Source organism: Eptesicus fuscus, chromosome 6, assembly GCF_027574615.1.
Source record: "Eptesicus fuscus isolate TK198812 chromosome 6, DD_ASM_mEF_20220401, whole genome shotgun sequence".
Classification (NCBI taxonomy): Eukaryota; Metazoa; Chordata; class Mammalia; order Chiroptera; family Vespertilionidae; genus Eptesicus; species Eptesicus fuscus.
The window spans coordinates 30,483,174-30,502,534 of record NC_072478.1 but is presented as its reverse complement, the minus strand read 5'-3'; the positions used below and the strand labels follow the sequence as shown (position 1 = coordinate 30,502,534).

Below are 19,361 nucleotides of genomic sequence, written 5' to 3'. Positions count from 1 at the left end.
TGAGCTTTGTTAGAATAACGAACGCTGTTTCAACTCCAGTGAAAGATCCCATTATGTGCTGCACTAATATCATATCAAGATGGGTTGCCCTTAGTGGAAAGTGTTTATATGCCCTGTAAATAGCCCTAGGTTCGGCCCCTAGCTAATGCTGGCTTCGGCAGTACTATACTAAACAGGGACGGTACAGAAAAAGATTAGCACGGCCCTTGCACAAGAATGCCACACAAACTCGTGAAGCGTTCAGTATTTTGCTTTTCTAATATTCGTGGGTGGGGAAACTGAGGCTGGATAAGAAAGTGCCTTAATCAATTGAGGGCCCTCCCAACCTCAGACCACATCTCTAACTCCTTCTAAAGCTAGTAAGTTCCATTCTGTATTTGCTTTACTTTTGTAGTCTTCAGAAGTGAGGTGACGTATCCGATTGAGGACCCAAACTCCATCCCCACTTCCTCCTCCAAAAAGCTGCTTCTATTCCTGCTAGACTCTCGATAGTTTGGAAGGTCTTACCTCCTGGGATTGCAGGGAAGGGTGCACCAGGCTGAAGGCAAAGCCTGGACAAAGGCTTGGAGGCCAGGCAGCTTGGGAACCGAGCTGGGGCAGAGGGGCAAGAAGAACCCCCACAGCCCCACTCCCTGAGACCCAATCCTGTCCTCTGGGAACCTGGGGATGGGTCCCATTTGCAGATGGGAGCCTCTGGGCTTGTTACTCAAATATCTCCGTTTGTCCATCCTCCATACTGGCCATTTGGATTTCCGTTATTTAGTGTCTAACTTTAAAACTACTTAAATGTATGTTAAAATGGAATACAATGCACCCAGCGTCCACTGGTTTCTAACACGGTGCCCCGATAAAAGGAACTGGACTCCTTGGAGAAACACCCCAGCCCAGCCTGAGCATCATGTAATGGCAGAAAGTCAGAATTATGCTCAAGAAATAAAAACGCCACAGGATTGGGTGGGAGGTAATTAACCAAAGAATTTATATGCATATATGCATAACCCATGGACACAGACAATAGGGTAGTGAAGGCCTGAGGCGGGAGGTGGGGCAGAGGAGGGGGGAGGCTGTAGGGGGTTAGTGTGGGGAAAAAGGGGACATATGTAATACTCTCAACAATAAAGAAAAAAAAAAAAAAAAGACAGGAGCCCCACCAGTGTGGCTCAGTGGTTGAGTGTCAACCTATGAAACCAGAAGGTCATGGTTCAATTCCCAGTCAGGGCACATGCCTGGGTTTCAGGCTCAATTTCCAGGTTGCAGGCTCGATCCCCAGTGGGGGACATGCAGGAGGCAACCAATCAATGATTCTCTCTCATTATTGATGTTTTTCTCTCTCTCTCTGAAATCAATAACAAAAGAGAGACAAACAGACACAGGAGCCAAACTTGGAATCATTTCTATAACAAAGTTAAGTAATACTGCATTATAATCCAAAGTAGAAATACCCATGCCTCCACATTGCTACAAAATGATTGAATAAATCCATACATGGGGGAGAAGAGACAAACTTCCTAGGCAGAAATCCCCATAATTAATGTAGATTCTCTGTCTTCAGGGAGGTGGAACTGAGGGATACCAGAGCCAATGGGAGTTGGGACAGGTAGGAAGGACCCTCCCTGGAGCCTCCAGAGGAAGCAAGGTCTTGGGACACTTGAGTTTGGACTGCTGGCCTTCAGAACTGGGAGACAATAAACCCTTGTTGTCAGCCTCAGTGCGGGTTATTTTATTGCGGTGTGCGGTGTTTTGTGCCGGCTACACCAGGAACCTCACTAGTGACTTTTTGGAGGTCATACAACTGGGAAGTGGCAGAGCTGGGGTTTGAGCCTGGACATCCAGGAACGGCCAGGTAGGCAGAGCCAACGCACAGATGCTCCCAGCAGTCTCCCCACCACCTGCCTCACCCTCCAGGAGCAACTCAGCTTTTCCCCCAGACCCACCGCCCTCAGTGATCAGGACCCACGCATATCCTGAGCACCTATTGTGCCTCCCGCCTGGCCCCACAAGAAAATCCCACATCTGGAGACCAGAGCACCAGAAATTTATTGAATTATTCACTTTTCCCAAAGCACAACTAGCCACACATACGGCAGTGTGTGGAGGGGTGTCCCCCAGCCCTGCTTTGTGGCCCAGTTCAGGGTGACACCCCGAAGCTATAGACCAGAGTCAGGCTGGGGGGCGGGGTGGGTGAGGGGTGGTGGTGAGAGAACACGGAGAGGGGAAGTTGGCAGTGGGAGGGTGGAGACTTCTGGCTGGAAGTCCCAGACTCCCAGTATGAAGAGAGGAGAAAAGATGGAGGGAGGAGTTGTAGAGCAGGCAGGGCCCCAAAAGCCACCAAAAGGCACCTGGGGAGGAAACACACATTCCCAAGAGGGTAAAACCAGCCTTTAAGACACAGCTGCTGTCCTGGGTAGCAGGACACCAGCATGCATATTAACACACGCATACACACACAACACGTAATGCTCCTGGGGTGAGGGGCAGCACCCCAGAGACCCCCCAATTCTAGCCAAAAACTGGGAGGGAAGTCAAGCAGGGACTAGAACAAAGCCCCCAATTTATCAGTTGGCGTTTTTGGTTTTTCTTCCCAAAAGGAAAATTTTAAAATCAACAACACATCATCCCGAATTCATTAAAAGTGATAAAAACCTAGCCTCTCCCTCCTCGCGTAAGCTTCAGACTGGGCTGAGAAAGCTGCCCAAATGCGAGTACCAGAGCGGGGAGTTATGGGCCCAGTGTAGTCTAAGGCAGCTCCAGCTGCCAGCATTTCCCTGGAAGAGCTGGGATGGGATGGGGCTAGGGTGAGAGTGCCATCCCAAGGGGACAGCATGACAAATTCTAAAATTAACAAACATTTCAGTGGAGGTATAGGGAATCTTGAAGGGAAGGGGGGCGGGGGGGCAGGCAGGCTGGCATCAGCTGCGTTGCTCCAGGTACGCGGACAGGAGCAGCCCAGGGGGCAGGAAGTCCAGATGCCGATTGCTGACTTTCATCTGTCTCTTGCCCTCCAGGTTGGCACCTGCAAGAGGTGACAAGTAGGGCAAGAATGAAAAGAATGCAAGAGGCATGGCAAGCTGGCACCTGGGGTCTGGCTGACGGTGACAGGCTCACAATAGCAGCTCCAAATCCATGAGAACTTCCATCTGCAACCTGTTTCATCCTTTCTGTTTCTTATCCGTGTTCAGATTGATGCACTGAGTATACACAGGCCGGAGGCCAAGGGCACACTCACAGCCTGGAACAAATGTCCTGCCTCCTCCCAGTTCGCCTGCTTCCATCCCTACCCTAGCGGTGACTCTGAAGCTCAGTCCCACCTGGAGACTTCTGCCTCTCTCCTGCTCCCCATCTTACCAGGGCCCCTCCTCCGCTGTGTTCAGGCAACAGCTGGACTCCAGCAGAAAAGCACCCCCCAGCCAAGCCCCCCCATCCATCCTGAGAACAAAGACAAGCATGTGGATGAAACATCTTGGGTTGCCATGGGAACTGTCTCCTAAGCAACTCTGGGCAGGAAACAGCCAGACAGGCAGCAAAGCCTTACAAGCAACCTCCCTAGAGAGCTGTGTCCCAAAACCACCCTTTGTAACTGGGGACACAGGCCCCAAGAAGGGGCACTTGCCAGAAGTCATGTGTGGCACAGCAGAGGGGAGGATGGCTAAATGAGGACCCTGCAGACACTGGGGTCCCCTCGAGGCTCAGCTTCATCACCCTCACATAGGCCCCTCTCTCCCCCTGGCTCTGAAGATGTGGATGGAGGTGGGGTCTGTGTCCACAGCATCGCCCTGTGTGAGGCCAGGACCACAGGTACTCTGATGAATTAACGCAGAGTTCCACTACCACTGCTTTGTTCAGGCTGTCTCCCTGCGCCCCCCCCCCCTGCCCCCGCCCGCCTCCAGAAGCCTCCCACTGAGTAAACAGATCCCGGGTAGCCTCGGTTTCTGTGGGCAGAATTGATTCACTGGGAGGGTCCCAGAGCTGCCAGGCACTTACTGGCTGAGATGAGGTCCATGTACTGGCAGACAGCATGGAGTAGGAGCCTCTCGAAGCTGTGGAGGAATGGGTGGTGAGTGGCCACAGGCTGGGGTCAAGGCACACATGGAGGGAGCTTGCTGCACCTGCCCCCACCAGTCACCTGTTGTCCAGCATGGCCGTGTACACGGCTTGGGGAGATACTGAGAAAAACCTCAGCAGCCGCTCCTCCCAGGTCTCCAGCGTTTCCTGCAGGAGATATAGGCCCGGGGTCAGGCTGACACTGAGATCTTGGCCAGGCTGTCCAAGCACCCCCATGCCCAGGACAGTCTCCAGAGCTCAAAGCCTTGGGTTCAAATGCGGCCTCTGACCGGCAACATGAGGCTACTTAATGAGTTCCAAGAATTCCAGGCACTTAGAAATCTTCGTATCTTTGAATGCCTGCCCCTTCTGCCTGGTGAACTCCTACACATCCTGCAGTGCCCACCTTCATTGCCCCTGACCCTCCCACCCTTGACCAGCCCTGGGCCCTGCATTCTGATCACACTGGTGTGTATCCCACCCAGTTTCCACTGCAGCACATGCACTATGTAACTGGTGCCCTCATGCCACCCCCAACTGAAAAGTTGAGACAGGCAGGTGGGGAAAGATGGGCCCAGCCTGATACTCACCATGGGGATGCGGCTCCTCTTGAGAACGGCTCGCAGACGCCGGCTGATGCGCTGGAAGCACTCTCGGGGGGTGTAGGCTGGGTCCTCTGCAAGAGTCCAAGGCTTTGGGCAGCAGCTGAAGCAAACTGCCTGCCCGCCCCACTGGGCTCCTCCCCAGCTGTCCCTAGTCCCGCCCCACACACTAGGCCAGGCCCCAACCCACAAGTCTGGACCCCCCACCCCCCATGCAGGCCGCACCTTTCCTCCGGTCCACCCCCCGGCTAGGACCCCTTCTCCGGGCCTTGCTCTTGCCCTCATCCTCCAGGTATTGGAGGACTCGCTCCTGCTCCTCCCCGGAGCGGTTCATGAAGTCATTCCAGACCTGGAACAGAGGCAGGCAGGCACTGGGCTAATGATGGTGCATCTCTGGGCATCAGTCTCCCCATCTGGCCAGTGCACACAGGGGGCCACAAAGTGTACAGAAATACTCCTTGTGGACACCTTGGCCCACTGGACCCGCCAGGTCATGGGACACCTGAAGACCTGCTTGTCTGGGGAGGGGTATCTATATGGATGAGCAGAGGAGTCATGGGTGCTAGGAGGTTCTGGGGTGGGGTGGGGGGGCTCTAGCCTGGTCTGAAGAACCCAGAGGGAGACTGAAGGGGCATTCATCAAGGGACCAGAGGTCGATGGGGACTCCCGGTGGAGGCACTAGCACAGGCCATGCCTGGTGGTGGGAGCCAGAACAGAAACACAGTGTGGCTGGAGCAGAGGGAGGGAGCGAGGGCGTCGGGAGCCCCACCTCTACATAGGTCTCATTGCTGCAGGCCTCCGCAAAGATGCCAGGTGCTGCGGGGGGCGCCAGGTCCCCATCCTCCGGACCAAGTGTGTCCCCGTCGGTCTCCAGCAGGGTCAGGAGGTATTGAGCTAGATGGAAACAGATGGTCTCTGAGCTGGGGTGTGGCCTTTGGGGCCCTCCAGGCTTCCTCCCTCTCTCTATGTTTATAGTTTTTGTTCATTCTCATGGGGATATTTTTCCCATTGATTTTTAGAGAATGGGAGGGAGGGAGTGGGGAGAGAGAGAAACGTCGATGTGAGAGACACACATCTATTGGTTGCTTTCCACGCACACCCTGACTGGGGTCAGGAATTGAACCTGCAACCCAGGTATGTGCCCTTGACCGGGAATCAAACCCGAGGCCCTTCAGTTCTCGGGCTGACACTCTAACTTCTCTATATTTATAGCTTTTGCTCTCTGGATTGTACCAGCCTCCCCACCTCCACATTCCAACTGTCTCTCCCAGAAGGTACAGAAACCATCCAGCCTCCAGAACTCCTCCTACCTCTTCCTGCCTTGTTGAACTCCTACACACCCTTTAAAGCCCCGGCTCCAATGCCTCAAGTTCCCTCTGGCCCAGCCCCAGGATTGCCCAGCTCAGGGCCAGGCTCACGGTAAGGGCAGCAGATAATTCCAACATGCATACCATTCTCATCTGAGACCTAGGAACCCCCAGGAGGCACCCCTGACCCCTGCTCACTGTTCTCTAGGCGCTGGAGGCTCTTCCGCCCTTTGGCCTTGGGCACAAGGTCTGAGTTCCGCACGGCCTGGTTGATGAAGTGCTGCTTCCGCTTGGAGGCCGAGAACCTCTTCACTTGGGAGCCAGCTAGAGCGGGCAGGCATCCCGAAAGGTGCCTGTGGGCCAGGGTTTAGGGCGGGGAGCCGTCCTCAGGGCCAAGACAGGCCAGGACGCCCAGGCAGAACCCTACCACTGCCATTCTACCATAGTCCTCACCTGCTTGGTTTCCCTCAGCAGCGGCAGCTCACCCCCTGCCATGTATGTAGCCCTGGACCCTTAACATTTAATTGTGTTTCATCGCCACATCACCCGAAATGCAGGCATACTTGTGATGACAGATTAGTAAACTGAAGCTCTGAGAAGACACTTGCCTTCAGAGAATTCGCACATCAGGTGGGTGGCTGAGAAAAGCTGCTCCCCTCTCCCCCAGGTTTCCAGACTGTAGCTGTAAGCCGATGAGGCCCAGAGTGTATGGATTTGAGCACCACCATCCTCTGGGAGTTTCTCCAAGACTTGATTCGCCTGAGCCCAGCTTCCCCAACGTGCCCAGGGACCAGGACCAGGGAGGGGGCTGGAGTGCCCCCCTCCAGCTAATCTGCCCTCCTCCGAGCAAATGGCATTAACTATGGAGATGGATTAGCAGGGCCACCCAGCCTCCTGCTGGGGACCAGAAGGCCAGGTGCATAGGAGCGGCAGGGGGCTCTTGGATAGAAACCTCAAGGCAAGAAGTTGCTGGGGCTTTCTGGTCAGTCCCTGACAACACCAAACCACAGGATGGTCCCCAGCGGACTCACAGAGTGTGGGCGGTCCCTGCTGGGCTCAGAACCCCTCACGGTGTGGGGCAATAGTGGATTCTGGCTCTTGAATGTCTGGGGTGCCAGGATCCCCCTCCCCATGTACCTTCCCTCATTCACTCCCGTCATCTCCTGTTGCTCCTCCAATAAGCCAGGCGCAGTCCCACCTCTGGGCCTTTGCGCTGGCTATGCCCTCTGCCTGGTACACAGTCCCCTAGACTCCGAATGGCTCGCTGGCTCACTTCCTTTTGGCTTCTGTTGAAACTTCCTCAGTAAGACCACAACCTCTTCCGTGTAATACTTTATTGCTTTGGTTTTTGGATCACCGTACATTCTACTCCACTGATGACTCCTCACCTCTCCCAATAGATCATAACCTCTCCTGGGGCACTCACAGCTATACCTGGCACACAGTAGGTGCTCAAACACACACACACAACACACACACACACACACACACACACACACACACACACACACACTGGGAGAGGGCACTCAAAGCCAAGAGAAGCTGGAACAGGCACCCTCCCCTGGCATCCCAACCCCCATAGGCTTGGTTTCCTCCTGTGATGGGGAAGCTCACCCCCTCAGCCACACCAATGATCATAGCAACATCCCTGGGGTGAGCATTCACTTATCAAGTCAGCACAGGTTCCGACCTGAGAATTGACTCCTGAGGCTCAAGCACGCCCACCCCAACCTCCAGATTCACCCATGGCCTCCCTGGGGCTCCAGTGTCTAGGTCTCCACTCCAGGAGCTGGACAGAGTCCAGGATGGTAGCCTGGTTGGGCAGATAACAGAAGCCACATCCTGGGGGAGCTATCAGACATCAGAGCAGGGCAGGACTCCGTGAGAGAGCTCCAGCCCTTATGGCCTGGGCTCTTTGAGAAAAAGGGCTTCCCGGCACCTCCAGAGTAGGAGCAGAGCTAAGATTTGAACCTGAGTCTGAACAGAACGCCCACATACAACAAAAGGAAGCCTCTTGCTTCACTTGTGAGTTCACAGAGATCCGTGGTGGGTACCCCAGACGAAAGCCCACCTAACTAAGACCCAACAGGTCCCTCCCCTGTTCCACCACCACCCGTGGCTCCCTCGCACTGTCAGAGAAAGGCCCAGCTCTGCCCTGACCTGGTGTTGGAGACACTGTCTGTCTTGTTCCCAGGCATTTAGGGGGCTTACTACCCTCTTCTGGGCCTCAAGTGCCGGGCTGAGCACTGTAAAATGAGTCCACCATCAATTCAAGCCTCCTGACTTCACCCAGATTCCAGCAGGAGATAAGAAACACGTAAATACGAAGGGCCTGGGTCCCCCCACTCAAGACACAGAGAGGACAAGGCATAAAGGGGGCGGGGCACGGTTTCCCAGGAATTCATATTTGTTATAAAGGCTGGGGGGAGGGGTGTTGACTATCAGTGTAAACTTTATATAAAATGATCTCTACATGGCAAAACATCAATGCCCACCCCCATCTCTCCTCTGGGGGCTTCCTCTGCTCCAGCCACAGGGATCCCCTCCATGTCCCTCAAACCAGCCAGAAACAACCCACCTCAGGAGCTTTGCATGTGCTGAGCCCTATGCCTGAGGCACCCTTTCTCAGCTCTTTCTGGCCTCTGCTCAAATGTCACCTCCCCAGAAACCGCCTCAGCCCCCCCTAGCCCCATCAGCCCTGTTTGCATGCTTCACCAATTGGATCCAAGATCAGCTGGTCCATGTATGTGTTTACTCCTTAATCCTCACCTTCCTTGCTAGACCTGTGCAAAGAGGACACAGGACGAGGTCGTTTTGGTCGCTGCTGTGTCCCCAACACCGGGCCGCCCACAGCGGGTGCTCAATAGCTGTTCACCTGCTCTCTGTGCCACCCAAAAAGACCACTCTACAGATGGGGAAACTGAGGATCCAGAGGGGGCACCTGAGGCTTCCTGGACCAGCAGTCCTCAGGAAACGTGTGCACAGTGGACAGGCCCAATGGTGAACAGCTGCTAGGTCAGGTTGGGTTTGGGAGGGCAGACCCTATCGCCCCCAATTCTGCTCCCTGAAATGGGGAATTTTGACACTGTTGCCCTGGGCAAAAATCACCTCCTCCGACCTGTCCCCTCCCTCAGGGACGGGCAAGACGGGAACCTACTTCCCTAGCAGGAAACCAAGAGGGCTCAGGGTAGAGAGATGACTCAGACTGGGTGGGGCCAGCGGGGGCCACCCAGCAGTGGCCACACACCCCAAAACACAGAGGTGAGGGTCACTCTGTGCAGGTCAGAGTAACACACCTGGCAGGTAAATACGCACTTTTGTGGTTAAGGCCTCTTAAAAGAGGTATTACCTCTCATTCCGGTAAATACCGATATATGTAGAGACCAGGAAGGCCTCAGGTAAATGCCCAGATGAGATAACATAAGCTAATAATAAATAACAATAAAGTAATAACAAACATAACAAGACAATAAAATCCTTTACAAATAATAATAAAACTACAATAATAAGATGTTTAAGATAATAAAAGAATGGACACTCCTGTGCTGGGCACCTCAGGGGGCACAGGGTCACTGACCCCCAGCCATTCTGAGAAGAGGCCACTGTTATTATCTCATTTTACTAGGGGGGAAACTGAGGCACAGGGCGGGTGGACCACACCCTTTGAACCCTGGTGTTTCTGCCTAAACTCCAGGGTTCAAAGGAAATCTGGGACCCACAGGATCCACACTCATATGGAGGAGGGGTGTCTGCACCCATATGGGTTCGCTCCACTGGCGTCCAGGCTCCCTCCGAGGACAGACAGGCTCCGGTTGACCGGGTTTTAAGCCCCTCCACCCCCGGTTAATCTGGGTATGTAGCCGGAGATAAACCCATACCCTGTGCACCCAGGAAGGAGGCTGACAATCCCGGTGGGGATCCAGCCCTGGCTGTGGGGTGAGTGCCCAGCCTGGGGACAGGAACCCCGCGTGTGGACAAAAGCCGGGGGACACCACACAGCGGCCGCCTGGCCCGAGCGGTAACAGGTGCTCCCAGGACCCCAGACGGTCCGGTACCTGGGACTCCAGGGCCCCGGGGTCCTTACACCCCCCGCCGGCGTGCGCCCTCCGCCCCAGCAAACACCCCGCGGGTCGGAAATGGGATTTCCCCAGGGAAACGCACGGAAACAATAAGCCCCCCACTCCCACCGGCGTCTGGGGGGTGTCACCGAGGCAAAGGGGCGGGGAGGGCTCGGGGCTGTGGCTGGGCGAGGAGGTGGAGGGAAGGGAGCCCCGGAGCCCTGGGGGGGCGCGCCCCGCCCGCCCCATCGCGCTCACAGCGTCCGCCGCCCGCCCGGAACGACCCCGGCTGTCGCTGCCGCCTCCTCTGGGCCGCCCTCGGGGTTCTCCAGGGCGACCATGGCTCGGAGGTCGCCGCCGCCGCCGCCGCCCGGCCAGGCCTCCGCGGGGCCGGGCAGGAAGTGACGGCCGCCCGGAGGCGGGCCGGGGCGGGTCTCGGGGGCTGGCCGTGCGGGGCGGGGTCGCTGCCAGGAAGGCGGCCAAACCCCGGGCTGCGGTTGGAGGGGGCACCCAGCCCAGACGGGGAAACTGAGAAAGGGAGGGGGTAGTGGCTCGGCGGCCACAAACCCAGGCTGCGGGCATGGCGGGGCGCCAGCCGGGGAACGGGAAACTGAGGCCTGGGTAACGGGGAGGGCAGGGACGTCCTTCCCGGAGGCGGTGGAAGGATGGATGATTCGAGCTCCCCACCCCTCCCCAAGCACCGCGGGCCTTCTCTTCCACCAGCTCCCTCCGTGTCGTTCATGAGAGTGTAGCCCTGGAGCACCAGCCGCATGCCTCAGTTTACACATCTCTGAAAGCAGGACTCAGGCCCTCCTCAGTGTGTCTCGGTTGGTTACAGCGTCGTCCAGTCCACGCAAGGGTGGTGGCTGAGTCAGGGCACATACCCAGATTGCGGGTTCAATCCCGAGGTCAACTACATTCAGCAGGTGGGCTGTGGGCTGGGGAGCCAGGGGGCAGGTCTGGGTGTGGGCAGGTGGGTGCAGTGGGGAGGATGGGGCCCAGTGGGAAGTGGGTTGGGGGGTGGGGTGAATCAGCCTGGTGGATCGGCTGGGAGGAGGTGTAGCCTGGACCCAGTGGTGGGGGGCGGAGGACCCCAGCAATGGGTAGGGCAGGGCTAGAGAGAGGCACTGGGTGTTGGAGATGAGCACTGGAGGGTGATCCGGGTTCTCACCCCACCCACCGGTCCCGAGGATGGCTCTGCCTCTCCGGGTCTCAGTCTCTGGGTCTCGGAAGGCTCCCAGTGGTGCCCTCAAGCCCTCACTATTCTGGGGTCCTCTCTGGTATCACCCCTCTCCTGACCCTTTCATTTGTGGGTCCTGAAGACCCTCCCAGGACACGCCCTGTGTGCACCTGAGTGTTTGGACATTTGTGGGGGGAGGAGGGCGGGGGGAGAAGGGGGTGACCCTCAGTGTGGGCACAGACAATCAATGGATGTTTCTCTCTCCCTTCCTGCCTTTAAAAAATCAATTAAAAACACACACATATCTTTGGGTGAGGACTAAAAACCAAATAATTGGGATGTCAGCACCCACCACTTTTGGCATTTTGGGCTTATTCATTCAACAGAAGCCTCCTATTTCATGGGGCCACTTCTGGACTCTGCGGACCCAGCAGTGACCAAGACGACCCCTCCCTCACCCACAGGGTAGAACAAATAGCCAATGCAGAGTGGCCAGAGCAGGGAGGTGAGTGGGAGGCAGGGGGAGTAGAGGTGGAGGGGAGGGGCAGGCTCCTGAGTCTGGTGATGACAGATCTGGTTTTGGTCCCGAAGGCACTGGGGAGCCATGGGAGGACTTAGAGCACAGAATTAAATCTGCTCTAACATCCAGAATCCACCCTTCAGTCTACCAGGAAAGTGGGGAACCTACACCACAGGGATGCAACCTGCCAGACCCAGTCGGGTGCAAATTGTACAGAACAAATAACCCAATTATCTGAACAAATAAGGAGCAAGGGGGAGATTGCAGGCGTGAGGGTGGGTGGAGGTGGAAGGGGGCATAGATGGGATAAATGGTGATGGGGAAATTTTTTTAAAAAAAGAGCAATGGAGCCCTGACCAGTTTGGCTCAGTGGATAGAGGGTCGGCCTTCGGACTCAAGGGTCCCAGGTTCGATTCTGGTCAAGGGCATGTACCTTAGTTGCGGGCACATACCCAGTAGGGAGTGTGCAGGAGGCAGCTGATCGATGTTTCTCTCTTCGATGTTTCTAACTCTCTATCCTTCTCCCTTCCTCTCTGTAAAAAATCAATAAAATATATTTTTTTTAAAAAGAGCAATGGAAGGCAGAAATAAAAGAGGAGCAATTAAAAGACCCCCCCCCTCCCCAAAGAGCTCATACTGTGTGACTTCATGTAGATAAATGTGCAAAGATGTCAAAGAAATTAATGGTGATACACATCAGGAGAGAAGAAAGAAGTGAGGAGGGGGCTCTGGGGGCTACAAATGTTTGCTCTCCTGCTCTGGCCCATGATGAGTAGCTGCTCAGTAAATGTGCCAATCCTAGAGTTCGCAGCCTGAGCCTTGACCTGACAGGGCCTCATTCCCAGCGAGTCTGGACTGCACTTTTGCCAGTGGTCTTGATCCAGCATCTGGAAGGGTTCAGGAATCTGGAGAAGCGCTGTGTGTAAATTAAATAAGAGTCCAGAGACGAAACATAATTTTGGAAGGCATTTGGGGGGCCAGAGGAGCTTAGCTAAAGGAACTAAGTTCTCCTTGTCTCAGGACCCCTGGCTATTTATTAACACAAATTGTCTCAGGCAAGGTAGATATATGCTTCAAAGGCCAGGTTTTGGTATACAGAAGCCATTGTCAGATTGGAGAATGACCTCCAGCTGTTCAGGTGTTTGGCCAGGAGGAGGCAATAACGTGTAGATTAAGATGCCCTCAGTTGTCTGGCAGCAAGCAATCATCTATGCAAATCTTTTTCAGGTTTGGGGAAATGCCCTCAGCCATCCCAGGTGATTCAGCCCTGCTGACATGCTGGAATTGGCTTCCGGCACGCTTTCTTCCAACCTCCTGGACCCTTGGCCTGTCAGTGAGCTGCTGCTGTTCCCCAGAGTCCCCCCCACCTCAAAGGTCCAGCCACTTGCTGAGTGCTCCCTCAGGCCCATTAAACTCAGCAGCTTTCCCCAAATAGTTCCTCTATCTCCATCTAACCCAGTGATGGCGAACCTATGACACGCGTGTCAGCACTGACACGTGTAGCCATTTCTGATGACACGCGGTCACTGAGGCGGCCGCATGCCGAGGATGAAACATTTGCTGCTCCTGAGGATGAAACATTTGCGAAATAATGTTTTTCCCTCAAAGTGACACACTACCTGAGTTATGCTCAGTTTTTTGGCGAAGTTTGACACACCAAGCTCAAAAGGTTGCCCATCACTGACCTAACGTGTTCCTCTTACCATCCCACATGGATTTCTCTTCCCTGGTTTTTATTCTAAGTTGTCCAGAACAACTTTGAAGGCATAAAAAGAGTGGACAAGGAGACATTCCCCTCCACCTGGCTCTTTGTACTTGCCCCTGGAGATAGCTGATGTGCTTTGATGCCTGTGCATAGCTCTTCATTTCTCCCCCCATTTCAGTCTTTTTATACAAATGGTAGCATCTTATTCTCTGCTGCAAAGTACTCCACAATGGCGACCATCCTGGTACACAGGCCAGCCTATGGAGTCCATTTCTAGGTGTGGGTTTTCAGGTACAACAGCGTCCACCTACCAGCAGCGGTACAGGTGTCTGCCAATAGCTGCCCATGAGCTGGTAGGTGGACGCGCCTAAGGGGTCTGATTTGCAGCAACCCAAATCCAGGGAGATTGTGTTCTTTAAAGAAGAGGCATCTTCTAACCGCCAGAACCTGGACAGTGAGTCCACCTCCCCTGATCAGGGTGGGTCCTTCCAGTCTGCACAGCAGCCTACCCCATCCCACCCCGCTCTGCCCCAACCCTTCCTCCAGTCCCTCTCCTCCAGTGCTCTCCCTCGCCGTTCAGGGGGAGGAAAGAATGGGGAAAGGTTGCTGAGCGGGCAGGAGGGCCACTGGCAGGGGAAGGAGTGGAGAGCGCCTGCAGGAGGGGCAGGAAGGCGGGGACAAGGCGGGAACGGGGTATAAATGCGGGGCGGCTGCGGGAAGAGCAGAGGCGTAGCTGAGTCCGGAGGAGCCACCTTCCAAACCCGGTGGCTTCCAGCCGAGATCCTTCCCGAGATCCGCAGGTGCATCCCCGGGCGGCGGTCCCGGAGAGCGATCGATAGGAAGAGGGCGGCAAAGTCATGTGCGCCTTGGCCAACTCTGGGCCCAATGCGTCCAGGTGGGCGCTGGCCAACGCCTCGGGCTGTCCAGGCTGTGGCGCCAACGCCTCGGACGGCCCGGTCCCCGCGATGTGGTCCGTGGACGCCTGGCTTGTGCCGCTCTTTTTTGGCGCGCTAATGCTGCTCGGCCTGACAGGGAACTCGCTGGTCATCTTTGTCATCTGCCGCCACAAGCAGATGCGCACAGTGACCAACTTCTATATAGGTGAGCACCTCGGCGCTGCGCGGTGCGTGTCTGCCAGACCCCCTGTCGCCACGAGGGCGGAGTGGCAGGACCGCCCCCTAGCGGTGCCCCGGGCCCTCCCAGAGAGGGGTCTCCCCCGGGTCCCCGCTCTTTTCCCTATTGGCCCCGTGCCTTGGGCTAGAGGTCGCAAACTGGCGTTGGAGGAGGGTTCAACGCGGTCGCAGCAGTTAAAAGGTTGGAGCGTGTGGCTTGGAGAGCTCGCCCCGGCCACTCTAGGAAGATGCCCGATTGAAATGTGGTCTTACGACACAGTATTCGATGAATAAAAGCAGTGGAGGGGAGGGGCTGCTTGGTCCTTGGGCTCCCAGTTTGCAATTTCTGCCACATGGCTCAGTTTGCACACCTGTGTGATGGAATGACCTGCCATACAGGGGAGTGCTCAGTTCGTGTTCTCCATCCTATGGTGGGTGTTGGGCCAGCACCATGGTCTCCAATTCGCAGATGAGAAAACTGAGGCTCAGAGGGACAGGGGCCTGCTCAGGCTCTCCCAGCCCAGACCGGGGTGAGCCCACTGAAGCTTGAATAGCTGTGAAGTCGGTGTGGGGGATGTTTGAAATATAAAAGGGGAAGACTGGAGGATGTAGGGGGCCTTCCGGAGCTGTCCTGCTGGTCACTCAGACAAAGGTGGGTGCTAGGGAGCTGGGCCAGAAGCGCTGGAGGGGGGGGAGGCCCCCTGTCCAGAGCCGGAACTTCTCCTGCCTGCAGCCAACCTGGCAGCCACCGACATGACCTTCTTGCTGTGCTGTGTGCCCTTCACCGCCCTACTCTACCCACTGCCTGCCTGGGTGCTGGGTGACTTCATGTGCAAGTTTGTCAACTACATTCAGCAGGTGGGCTGTGGGCTGGGGAGCCAGGGGCAGGTCTGGGTGTGGGCAGGCGGGTGCAGTGGGGAGGATGGGGCCCAGTGGGAAGTGGGTTGGGGGGTGTGGGGGGTGAATCAGCCTGGTGGATAGGCTGGGAGGAGGTGTAGCCTGGACCCAGTGGGGGGGGGCGGAGGACCCCAGCAATGGGTAGGGCAGGACTACAGAGAGGCACTGGGTGTTGGAGATGAGCAGTGGAGGGTGATCCGGGTTCTCGCCCCACCCACCGGTCCCGAGGATGGCTCTGTCTCTCCGGGTCTCAGTCTCTGGGTCTAGAAGGCCCCCAATGGTGCCCTCAAGCCCTCCCTATTCTGGGGTCCTCTCTGGTATCGCCCCTCTCCTGACCCTTCAATTTGTGGCCCCGAAGACCCTCCCAGGACACGCCCTGTGTGCGTCTGAGTGTTTGGACATTTGTGGGGGAGGTGGGGAGCGGAGGGGGACCCGCAGTGTGGACACAGACAAGGCAGACCCCAGACCAGGCGGGGAGTAGGATGGGGGCGGGGCACACGCCCAGCTCCCGGCCCTCCCAGGTCTCCGTACAGGCTACGTGCGCCACTCTGACCGCCATGAGTGTGGACCGCTGGTACGTGACGGTGTTCCCGCTGCGCGCCCTGCACCGCCGCACGCCCCGCCTGGCGCTGTCTGTCAGCTTGGGCATCTGGGTGGGTGAGTGCAGCGCGGGAGCACACGGGGGGGGGGGGGGGGACAAGTCCTCGTGCCCTGGGCGCCTTCCCTCTCACCATCTCTCTCTGGCCGTCGGGAAATGCGCACAATAGCGCTGCCTGAGAAGAACCACTGAGCGCGCAGACTGGGGAGGCTCCTGGGAGACCAGGGCCCTGGCCCTCGTCCCCGGGCCCCGGGCAAGGTCTTCAGCTCCGCCTGTGGTGCAGGCTCCGCAGCCGTGTCGGCGCCGGTGCTCGCCCTGCACCGCCTCTCGCCGGGGCCGCGCACCTACTGCAGCGAGGCCTTCCCCAGCCGCGCCCTCGAGCGCGCCTTTGCGCTCTACAACTTGTTGGCACTCTACCTGCTGCCGCTGGTCGCCACCTGTGCCTGCTATGGAGCGATGCTTCGCCACCTGGGCCGCGCCGCCCTGAGCCCGGCGCCCGCTGACAGCACCCGGCAGGTGCGCTGCTGGGTGGGTGGGAGGCGTAGCCAGGCTGGGATGGGCACAGTGGGGGGTGGGGAGGCACACCTGAGGAACGGAGGGGCAAGGAGGGCAGCTCTGAGGGAAGGTCCCACAGCCTCTCCTCCTCCCACCCCCCCTGCACCCTCAGGGGCAGATGCTGGCGGAGCGAGCGGACGTTGTGCGCGCCAAGGTGTCCAGGCTGGTGGCGGCCGTGGTTCTGCTCTTCGCTCTCTGCTGGGGCCCCATCCAGTTGTTCCTGGTGCTGCAGGCACTGGGCCCGTCGGGCTCCTGGCACCCTCGCAGCTATGCGGCTTACGCGCTTAAGATCTGGGCGCACTGCATGTCCTACAGCAACTCCGCGCTGAACCCGCTGCTCTACGCGTTCCTGGGCTCGCACTTCCGGCAGGCCTTGCGCCGCGTCTGCTCTTGCGCTTCCACGCGCCCCCAGCGCCCCCCGCGGTTCGGACCCTCGGATCTCTCCGCCCCCCACCCACGCGGAGCTGCACCGCCCCGCCTCCCTTCGCGACCCCAGGACGACGAAGAAGAAGCCGGGAAGCAGCGGGCCAGGGCCGTGCAGGCTGTGCGTCCTGAGCGAACATGCTGCCCCTCTCTGAGCCGACTCTGGTGGAATCGAGGTGGGCCCCGCTCTGGAACAGGTGTTGCTTGAACAGCAGTTGCCATTTTTCTGTTATTAATATATTTATTTTTTGTCCAAGATCATCTTAGTGAAAATGTTATGTCCTCTTGTAACGTTTGTTACAAACTGTGATGTTTGCAGTTGTTGGTATTGTGATTATTATTTCTTTATGTCCTGAAATTGAAGATACTTTGATGCTGGCACCATCTGGAACTTTCCAGGAAGCATCAATAGACTTTGTTTTCACTCGGTATACTGTACGATCGCAAGATTCATCCCATTGTCAGCGATATTAAAATTCGAACACACCCTGTCCAGGTAGCTGAGTTGGTTATAGCGATCACCCTAATACGTCCAGATTGCGATTTCAATCCCTGGTCAGGGCACATACAAGAATCAACCAACGAATGCATAAATAAGTGAAACAGCAAATCAATGTCCGCCTCCTCTCAAATCAATCAATAAAGCCCACCAATCCCCTGTAGGGGTCCTGCAGGAGGCAGCCTATGGATATTTCTCTCTCATTGATATTCCTATCTCTCCCTCTCCCTTCCTCTCTCTGACATCAATACTTAAAAAACCACTTAAAAAATAAAATCAATAAGTAAAAAAGTTTAAATGTGAACACCATGTGCATGTTAAAATTGCAGAACAGGCTGCTATGATTGCTCCCCAGAGGCTGGGAAAACTTCGCTGGGGCACAGAGCATGGAGCTGCTGTGCAAGAGGCAGGGTTGACCGCTGTGTAACAAACTGGCCCAGTCAGAGTGTCTCAGAACAGCAGCCATTCATCGTCTCTTATTATTCTGTGGGGTGATGGGGCTCCAGCCCGGCGGCGCTGTGACCCTGTGGTGTTGGCTGGGCCAGGACGTTGGGAGAAAGCTTCCCTCCCGTGTGCGCTCCTAGGAGGCCATGGGGCTTTCTCCTGGATGGCCGTCAGGAAAATCAGACATTCCTCGGCAGAAACTTCCGAGAAGAGGCAGAAACTACATGCTTCCTGAGGCCTGGGCTCAGGAGTCCCAAAGCCTCACTTTCCCATACCGAGCTGTCAGAATCCCACCAGATTCCACAGCTGGGGTGGAAGTGTGTGCGTGTGTGTGTGTGTGTGTGTGGGGGGGAAGAACCCCATCTCTTGATGGGTGGGGCTGCATGTGCTTGCTGGGGAGAGGAGGGCATAGTACAGTCTCCCAAACAGCCCTGCAAGCTGAAGGCTTCATTCCCTGAGGGACAGCTGCCCATATCTTGGAAGGCCCCTGTCCTCCCCAATTATGTGGGGACATTATAGCTCTCCACACCACCCAGATTTGTGGAGACATTAATATGAGACTGAGAGGCTAGAACATCATGTTGTTTTTTAATCCTCGCCCGAGGATATTTTTCCATTGATTTTTAGAGAGAGGGGAAGAGAGAGGGAAAGACAGAAAGAAACATCAATATGAGAAACACATCGATTGGTTGCCTCCTGCACACGCCCCGACCAGGGCCAGGGCTGGGGAGGAGCCTGCAACTGAGGTACGTGTCCTAGATGGGAATTGACCCCCAGACCCTTCAGTCCACAGGCTGACACTCTATCCACTGAGCCAAACCGATCGGGCCATCGTGCTGTTTTGATGTTGGCCTGAACCTTTTTTTTTTTCTTTTTTTTTTAAAAATATATTTTATTGATTTTTTACAGAGAGGAAGAGAGAGGGATAGAGAGTTAGAAACATCGATGAGAGAGAAACATGGATCAGCTGCCTTCTGCGCACCGTGCCCCTACTGGGGATGTGCCCGCAACCCAGGTACATGCCCTTGACCGGAATCGAACCTGGGACCCTTGAGTCCGCAGGCCGACGCTCTATCCACTGAGCCAAACCGGTTTCGGCTGGCCTGAACCTTTTTGTTCTGGTCTTTAAGACCTGGCCTCCAGGCTGGATGTGAGGATGAAATTCTCTGCTCATGGGCCCTGCTCACCTCCCTTTCCTCCTCCCACATCTCCCAAATCACACCTCCCTGTGGCTTCCTGAACTGCTGCCATTCTTCTTGCATCTGGCCCTTGACACATGCAGGTCCCTCTGTTGGGCGAGGTATACCTTCACTCACCCATCAGGCCTCAGGTCAGCTGCCTCTTCCTCCAGGAAGTCCTCCCAAATCTCACCAGGCTGGGCCAGGCACCCCAACTGGCTTCCCAACACAGCGCTAACATC

General features: G+C 56.2%; 2 protein-coding genes and 1 non-coding gene across 3 annotated transcripts; 2 read left to right on the top strand and 1 right to left on the bottom strand.

Moving 5' to 3' along the window:
* Positions 1 to 146: 146 nt before the first annotated feature.
* On the top strand, positions 147 to 251 carry LOC114234868 (U6 spliceosomal RNA). The gene has a single exon (XR_003621050.2). It is a non-coding gene; the product is annotated as a U6 spliceosomal RNA (small nuclear RNA).
* A 2,445-nt stretch (positions 252 to 2,696) lies between these two features.
* R3HDM4 (R3H domain containing 4) lies at positions 2,697 to 10,423 on the bottom strand. The gene is made up of 8 exons (XM_008150708.3): positions 10,267 to 10,423; positions 6,149 to 6,303; positions 5,413 to 5,537; positions 4,869 to 4,992; positions 4,632 to 4,717; positions 4,124 to 4,209; positions 3,982 to 4,037; positions 2,697 to 3,013 (listed from the first exon to the last, which is right to left on the bottom strand). The coding sequence occupies exons 1-8, from the start codon at positions 10,347 to 10,349 to the stop codon at positions 2,910 to 2,912; spliced, it is 819 nt and encodes a 272-aa protein (XP_008148930.1). The 5' UTR covers positions 10,350 to 10,423; the 3' UTR covers positions 2,697 to 2,909.
* A 3,847-nt stretch (positions 10,424 to 14,270) lies between these two features.
* Positions 14,271 to 17,153, top strand: KISS1R (KISS1 receptor). Its single transcript, XM_008150827.3, is given in 6 exon segments — positions 14,271 to 14,514; positions 15,259 to 15,383; positions 15,944 to 16,079; positions 16,304 to 16,536; positions 16,688 to 17,029; positions 17,031 to 17,153. Coding segments are annotated over 6 exon segments (1,203 nt in total).
* The last annotated feature ends 2,208 nt before the right edge of the window (positions 17,154 to 19,361 follow it).